This window comes from Gymnogyps californianus, chromosome 4 (assembly GCF_018139145.2).
Source record: "Gymnogyps californianus isolate 813 chromosome 4, ASM1813914v2, whole genome shotgun sequence".
NCBI lineage: Eukaryota > Metazoa > Chordata > Aves > Accipitriformes > Cathartidae > Gymnogyps > Gymnogyps californianus.
The window spans coordinates 50,862,515-50,870,897 of NC_059474.1; the positions used below are offsets into that span (position 1 = coordinate 50,862,515).

General features: G+C 46.3%; 1 protein-coding gene across 1 annotated transcript; it reads left to right on the forward strand.

Moving 5' to 3' along the window:
* The first annotated feature begins 256 nt into the window (after window positions 1–256).
* SPINK2 (serine peptidase inhibitor Kazal type 2) lies at window positions 257–4,900 on the forward strand. Its single transcript, XM_050896399.1, has 4 exons — window positions 257–305; window positions 677–714; window positions 1,435–1,544; window positions 4,745–4,900. The coding sequence occupies exons 1-4, from the start codon at window positions 257–259 to the stop codon at window positions 4,788–4,790; spliced, it is 243 nt and encodes an 80-aa protein (XP_050752356.1). The 3' UTR covers window positions 4,791–4,900.
* Window positions 4,901–8,383: the final 3,483 nt, after the last annotated feature.

Genomic DNA, 8,383 nt, shown 5'->3' on the forward strand with positions numbered 1-8,383 from the left:
GCTCCCCGCGGCGGGTCCTTACTCCCTGCCTCTCCCGGTATGTCCCGGGGCCTTCCCACGCCTGTGGGTGCCCCACAGGTCCTCAACCCCCCGGTGCCCCCCGCGGCACCCAAGTGCCCCCAGCTCCTCCCAGCCCCAGCGCCCGCCGCTCGGCCCGCCCGTGCCCGCCCGTGCCGCCTCCCGCGCTCCACCGCGGCCGTTGCGCCCCGGCGGCCCCGCTCCGCCCCCGCCTGCCGCCGCCGCCCCGTTCGCGGACATGGCGGTGCCGGTGCCCGTGCTGGTGCTGCTGCCCGCCCTCCTCGCCGGTACCGGGCGCACGTCGCCGGGGCAGTGGCAGTCGAGGGGGGGGCGAGCCAGTCCCGGGGAAGGGGGAACCGGGCCGGTACCGTGCCCCGGCCGGTCCCGTCCCAGGGAAGGGGAAACCTGAACCCGTACCGGGCACCGGCCGGCTTGAGGGGCGGCCGCAGAATCTAAGCCAGTAGCGGGCATCAACCGTCCGGGGGCAGGGGGGAGAACCGGCACAGGACGGTGCCGGATACCGGCTGGGCGGGGGTGCCGGGATCGGACACCGGCTGGGCGGGGACGGGACCGGTAACGGACACCGGCTGGTCTCGGGGGGAGGTCGGGGAGAATCCGGGCGGGACCAGGCGCCGTTAACACCGGTTGCTCTCCACAGGGCTCCTCTCGTGTCCCGGCGCCGTTGCCAGCGTCCCGGTGAGTGCCGCCTGCCCCGTCGCCCCCGTGAAGGACGATCCCACCGGCCCTCCGTGCCGCCAGCCAGGCCTCCCGGTGCAGGGCGGCCCTTTCCGCAGAGCCCCGAGCCTGACGCCGGGCAGGAGCGCCTGGCCCTGTCCCCGGAGCCCCGGGGCTGAGCACGGGTACCGGAGGGGTGGCCTGGCTCCTCCGGAGGGGAAGGGGGGTAAAGGCGGGTGAAACCTCCGGAGCCGGGCCACCCCTCCGGTACCCCGGATTAGCCCCGGGAGATGCCCCAGGCGGTCTCCCCCCACAGCTGAGGGACCCGGCGAGCCTGGCACCCGCCTGCTAAGGGCTGCAGCACACATGCCCTGGTGATTCCCATCTCTTACCAGCTCAGTCTGTGGTTGCCCTTCACGGGGACTCGCTGTCCGTGTGTCCTGCTGACGCCAAGACGTCGGAAGGAGCTGCGTTTTGTAGCATGCATATGTCCTGACAGCACAGCTCAAGCCGTGCCAGGCAGTAGAAGCCAAGCCTCAAGGGATAAATTCCTATAAGAGCATGAAAGATAATGTGGCACTTGATAATGCTGTGCCAGCTCCTGTTGAGCACTCACGTCTGTGCATGAGTGTGCCAGTATTCTTCAGAAGCTGTCAGATCAGAAGCTGCTGATCTGAAAGGGCTCAAGAGACCTGTTTCAAATGATGTATCTTAGACTTCTTATGCACCTATCTTCCCTAGCCTGCCTGCTACAACTATGGTGTGCCTGGATGTCCAAGGGACTACAATCCAGTTTGTGGGACCGATGGAGAGACCTACTCAAACGAGTGTGTGCTCTGCCTTTCAAACAGGTAGTCACTTAATCAACATCCTAACCTTCCCTTCCCTATATGCAAGCAAAATATTCACCCCCACATCCCAATTAACTGATAGATTATTGGCTTTGAATCGTTCACACTCTGTTAAACTGAAGTTTTAGCAGGGTCTTCTCAACTGTCAATCCCTTGCAATAGCTTTTATCATGATACCTGTAAACAGCTTAGATTGGGGTCAGTTAACTGGGAGTACTGAATATTCGCTTTTGTAATTCTTAAGGAGGAGCATCTCAGAGGCGGGGTTGCCTGTCACGTTCATACAGTGCCACATTGCCATTAAATATAACGCCAGACTTTTCCACACTCTCCATCAGAAAACATGAAAGATCCCACCCAAAATGCAGCTTTTACTACAAAATGTTTACATTCAAGATCCAATCTGTATTTCCTTTCACAGAGAAGAGTAAGAATGCCAAATGTTAGGAGAAAATACTATTTTGCCATTCAGATTGTTTAAAAATCAAGAAAAAGATTTCCTTGTATTTAAGAGAGGGTATTTTATTCTTTAATAATTTAATCTTTTTTTTTTTAACAAATTGAAAACATAGAAAATCAGTACTTAAAGAGCATTGTTACCCCCCATTATGACTGACTGGAAACTTCTACAGAGCATCCTCTCAGTACAAACTGAGAGGAACTGCTTATGAATTGAATTTGATGGTGAAAGGAATTTATATAAATGAAATAACAGAATTTCTGTTTCCAGCAGAGGGAAGAAGTGAGAGTAGCACAACAGCAGCGATGGGCATTTACAAAATTACAAATAGATAGATCTCAAGGAAGGGAAGGCTGAAATATGTTTCTGACTTTGAGGTGGGGGAAAGATTAATTGTGACCAGATAATTTACAAAATTCAAATGACCAAGATAGAGGGAACATGGGCCAGAAAAAGGAAAGTGTCAAAGGTGTCAAAGGACGCTTAAGGAAATAATATTTTAAAGAAAGTGCCAAAGTGTGTCAAACTATATTTAAAGGTATGCCAATCTGCAGAATTTGGTAACATTTTCACCAGAGTACATCACGAACTACCCAAGCAAATGACAAATTGCAAAGAGAATTGGTAAACCTACAGTCTGGGGAAAAAAAACCAACCAAAAACAGTGAGTCAAAGGGCACACACAGTACAATCTGTGAAAAGAGGAGAAAAGAGGTGCTGGCGTGTTACATATTAGGAGCCTAGCCTTCTTTGTTGCCTAGAACGATGTTGGAGTAAGTTACTAAGTGATTGACTTGTAGACAGCCAGAGGTAAAAAAAGAGAGTAAGCAAAGCTGATACAGATTTGTCAGAAATAATCCGATCAAATCCATGAGATTTAGTTTTTTGGCAAGATAACTGGCCTAGCAGAGTAGTGTTGAAACTACTCTGAAACAGAAGTGTTGCTCCATGACATTAATAAGGCATTTTACATAGCTCCACTTGACATTCACATAAGCAGACGAATAGTTATTCAGCTGAAATTGTTAAAGGATGAAGTCACAGCAGTTTGAAATGCTGTGGTTTAAAAGCAGTAATCAGCATTTTACAGTCAAACTGGAAAGAGCTATTAAGTGGGATTTCCTTTAGGTGTAGTATATAATTCAGTATTTTTGTAATGAATTGGATATTGGAAACAAGACAATAAAAATTTGCAAAACAGCATGAGATACAATGATCTGTGCAGGACAGTATCAAAATTCCCAGGGATCTGGAGAAATGGACTGAAATCAGTACAATAAAAGTCAAAGAGAAGTGCTAAGTATCGCACATAGAGAGAGCAAATCCATGTCGTGGAGATACAGACAGGAGAGTGCCTCACGACCTAAACAGTATATTTGATCCTTTCTCTGAGCAGAATGACGGGCTTTGAGATCCAGCCTTACATTTCTAGGATGTTTCGTTTTTTAGGCATGATCCCTCAGTTCCAGATGGGTGCATGGTAGATTCCTGAATACAGCATTGCACATAGCACAAAGGGTTCTCTAGGCAAACCTGCTGTTTATATCCACTCAATTCCTTCAGTAATTCATGATGGGACTTAATGTCTTATGAGACGTAATGTACATGTTTCATGTGAAACATGGGATTTAATCCAGTTACACACACAAGATAGATTTTTATCTTAATCATCTTTTTTTGCTGGCATCTTAACATGCTTAGAAACATGCATTTTGGTCTGAAGGGGCACAGGGTGATCAGATACTATCCTGATTTTTTTTCTTTAATAATTCAGTAGTTGGCATACTCAGTGGCTTTCTAGTTCAGCCTGGAGTTGTTGTTCTAAAGTGTTTGACTTGGCATGAACACAACAAGGATAAAACACTTTGTCTTATTGGAAGAATTTCAGCTTTGAAAAATGATTCATAGTCATAAGCAATAGTCATTTCACTTCAAGGAGTCTAAGGTACAGTCCATCACACTCCTTGGGAGGGGAGAACAAAGAGATCTTTCTGCCCTTCTTAACAAGCTGCTTGACCAGTAGTTGCTGAGATAGATAGTGTAATGTGGTGATGTAGAAACAGCTGTATGGGCATATCCCATAGTGAATTACGAAACAGTCAGTTCTACATTAACTTAGGTGATTCTCAACAGCCAACTTGCAGCTCACTTCCAGCCTGTGTTTAAGCCCATTAAAGGACTTTTAAAAGGGAGTTGTACTAGTTCCCAAACTAAGGGAGACTTGGCTAAAATTTCCTTAAAGAAGATTCCAACGTTCAGAGAACCACACATTCAAATTTTAGTGAAGACTGGGATGCAGAGATGCATCAGGATACACACCCTTCCCACTGAATTCCCAAGTGAAAGGGGGAAATTTTGTAAGCGTTAGATCTGGTTCCCACTTCAGGGACTGTGAACTTTGACTTGCACTAGTGCTTTGTAATGGACATGTTATTCCTCATGGCGAGATTTGTCATGTGGTTTGATACTTCTCAGATTTGCAGATGGCTTTATCAGGTTTTTATAGGTAACAAAGCCTGAAGTGAGGCTGTCTCTGGTAAGTTACTCACTCTGTGTGTGATTCATAAATCTTTGCATCACAGTTACTTTGTGGTAATGTTTGACATAAGTGATGCAATTAAATGCATCGCTGCATTTAATTGAACACATAGAAAGACATGAGAGAGTCTGCTTTATAAAATGTCTCTGTTAAATTCAAGTGTAGTTCTTCTCTTCTAAAATATTTTTCTTCTGCTTGCAGTGAAAATAAAAAGGATGTCCATATTTTCAAGATGGGAAGATGCTGACATGGCAGATGGCCACTCTTCAAGAAAATGAGAGGGGCATAGATATTCCAAATGGAAACAATGCCTTAAATGTACCTTCTATGTAGCCTGTCTTAATAAATAAGTTTGCCTGTTTAAACAAAGTACTGTTACTATATTAAAACCAGTGTTTATAAACATAGCCATAGCACACTTACAACCTGAACCCTGATTTATTTTCTTATGCAAGACAGACCATAGGGTAAGAAAGAGATGTCCTGACTGTATACCAATAGGTCAGTTGTTTGGAGAAGGAAATGAACGGGTACCCAGTGCCATTCCCACAGCACCACCTGGGAGCAAGGAGGCCCCAGCATCTCTGCCATGGGCAGTGCTGGCGGCGGCAGATGCTCATTGTTTCTGGGAGGATCTGAGCCCGCAGGTGCCAAGGACCCCTGGGGAGCCACTGGAGGGGTTTGCTGTGGCGGCTACCAAACTGGTGACGGTGGCCTGACATGTACCAAGCCTCTGCCCTGGGCTCTGTACCTGCAGGTCCTGCTGATAGAGGGCAGTGACCTTGGCACCCTCTGCTCCTGCCCCAAGTAAGGGCTGTTTGGGACCGCAGGAGGCACAGCCCCCCCTGGGCCCCCAGGCCTCTGGGCTCTGCTCCCCGGGGCACGGCCGTGGCCGCCGTGCCCCCTCATTCCTGGGGCACTGGTGTCACCACCCTGGGCTGGCACCCAAGAGTCAGTTCCCACAGCAAACATCAAAGCAACATCAAAGCAAAATCAGAAAACTCAAGACTCGTGTAAAAGGGTGCACTCTGGAGTGGGTCTGGCAGACCTTCCCACAGGGAGGGTGTGTGAGTACCGGGGTTCCGTCCTTTCCTTCAACCCCTTGTTGTGCAGATGGGCACATAGCCTTTCTTACGTTTGTTCCCTTCCATTCTGCTAAACACCTCTGTTTTCTGCATGTTGCTTGAAATGAATTGTATTTGGTTTGTCTTACAGCGTGTTGGTAATACATGGATGGCTTCTACGTTTGATCCAAACCAAACGGCGCCAGCTCTAGCCCTGGCCCCAGACAATGGCTTCGTCAGGCTTTGCTGGGCAGCAGCAGTGCAGGCAGAGATGTACGGCACACTTTATGCCTGGTGAACATTCACAGGTCAGTGGCTTTGGTTTTGAAAAACAATAATGCTTTTGTCTTATAGTTCCTTTAAAGGGTCAAAGCTGTCCTTATCTTCCAGTACATGCCTGCTTTCATTTCCTTCATGCAAAGGCTAATCATTGACAGAGGGATGTCATATGTGGCACAACTGGAGGGGTGGAAGCTTGGGATAAAGCGGTAATGTGGAGACATGAATATGTGGATAGAAAAGAAAGATGACCAGTGCCTCCCAAGAAGCGATCAGTTGTTGATGGAAAACCAACTTTCCCTATTGGTGGCAAATCCATTTGAGAAAGTTCCTGTGTGCTCCCAGCTGTCATTTCCACATCCAGATCTGGAAAGTTTCACTTTTTCAAATTGTACCAAATGCCAAAGCAGTCGTGTGCTATGCTATGAATTAACAAGTGGATGGAAACGATAAGCTGTTTCTTTTTGTATTTCTATTTTGATAACTAATTGTACTTAAAAGGGAACTTTAACAACTCCAGTCTTATTAGCTGTAGAAATGTTCCTTCAGTATTTGAAGAAAGTGTGCATAGCATTGCATGTTTTTGCAAAACTCAGAAAAAATAGCTGTTTTTGTAAACACTGCTAAATGAAACAAATCCAAATAAAAAATAGCATGCAGGCTGACAATTGTAATTACACTAGAGCGCTGCTCCCAGCATATGAATGCTTAAGATACAACCTTAGAGCTGACTTCAAATCTTCCTATTTTTCTGCATATTTGAAAAGTGGTGAATTCAGCACTGCATGTAATTACTCACCAAATCTGCCCCCGACATCTGTACTTCATTTCTGTAAATTAAAAAGTTCTGGCAATTCCCACAGGTAAATTTTGACAGCAAAATTTGTGAAGAAGTGGAGATGTATGTCACGGATCCTACTTCTTTCTAGTCTTACCCAAGACAAGAGACCTCTCATTCAGCAGAGATCTACAGAGAAGGTGGGTGGAATGGTTCCTGTGCTTGGGAATGTCTAGAACACATTAGAGTCTTTGGAGGTGAACGCCACTTTGCAGTAACTTCTGCACTACTGTCTATGAAGACTAAGGGAGAAGGATTCCTGTGTAGGAGCAGAAGTTTCCTTATCATGGTCTGAAATAATCTTGATGGACATTTGATACATTTTTAAGTAATGTTTCAACATTTCTTATAGTGTATTTTATTATAAAGTTGTATTCTTGCTTTATGTAGCGCCATCTTCTTGATGTGCTTTGCAAGGATGACAACTAAAATGTAGAAAAATAAAAGACTCTCAGTGCTGTCAACTGGATCCTTCCAGAGCTGAATGTAAAACATCACTTGTATCCTTTCCCAAACTTAAAAAAAAACCCAAAACCAAACCAGTGTGTGGCAGGTGCACCTGCCCCGATAAAGGCCAAAACTTCTCAACCGTGGGAAGGAAGGAGTTAAACTGGAACCCGCGGTTTGGGGGTCGAGCCGGCCAGCAACTGGAGTCACGTACACACAGTGCCCCAAGCCACGCCCCCAGCTACCCGAGCCCGCCAAAAACACCTCAACCAATGAAACCTCTCGGTTGAGAGAAGTTTCCAGACCACTGACCATATATGACCATGAGCCCCGATCCGACCTGGGGTATAACTGGAGCCCCGCCGGAGGGCACATGGAGCCAGTCCTTCTCGGAGCAGCGGGTCTGCAGCCGGGGACTCTCCCCGTGGGTTGGGACGCCGCCCACGGAAACTCCTGCAGGGTGAGAGCCTTGCCTTATTGGTGAGTGACTGCGCATTTTGAGTCATCGTTCTAAGCTTAGATTTGGTTACAGTTCGTGTAGTACTAGTTCCCAACTGACATCCTGAACCTGTAACAAGTTGCGTTCGTCACAGTGTTATGACCTAATATTCCTGTTTCATCCGGCCATTATACCTCAATACAACATAACATTCCTGTTGAATTTGACTGTTACATATTGATAGCATTAAAGAAAACTGACTTTCAAAATACGTTGCTATCTGTCTAGTGTTTCTGCGACACAGTGCTGTACTCCAGGCTGGCGTTTATGAACCTTTATAGATCAAAAAGTTGATGTCTCAGAATGTCAGTATGGTGGACTTAATTATTGTTTTAAATCAAAATTTTGTGGTGCATGTGGGACAATGCTGCAGTGGTTTAATCATATTGTATCATAATCCTCACTCAAAAAAAATCCTTTCTCAAACTCAGAAAAAAAACCAGTAATGTACTCCAGTTGGGTGTTTATGAAGCTTTATAGCTCAAAAAGCTAGTGAATTTCAGTATGATGGGCTTAACTTTTGTTTTAAGTTAAAATTGTACATTACATTCAGGACAATGCTGGTCTTATTCATATGAAGAGTAGGATTCTTAACGCTTCTAGAGTAGGACTCTTAAGGCTTCCTATGAAGCCTTAGGACAAGGCTTACTTGTATGAAGAGCCCTTACTCTTGTGATTTAATCCAATTGCCTTCAGTGTTGCTGTTAGACGTC

Bases quoted from the DNA above. Each gene is read 5' to 3' on its own strand.
- SPINK2 (XM_050896399.1), top strand. From the start codon at position 257: ATGGCGGTGCCGGTGCCCGTGCTGGTGCTGCTGCCCGCCCTCCTCGCC. The intron at 306-676 runs GTACCGGGCGCA...TGCTCTCCACAG, and splicing joins GCTGCCCGCCCTCCTCGCCG to GGCTCCTCTCGTGTCCCGGC. The intron at 715-1,434 runs GTGAGTGCCGCC...TATCTTCCCTAG, and splicing joins GCGCCGTTGCCAGCGTCCCG to CCTGCCTGCTACAACTATGG.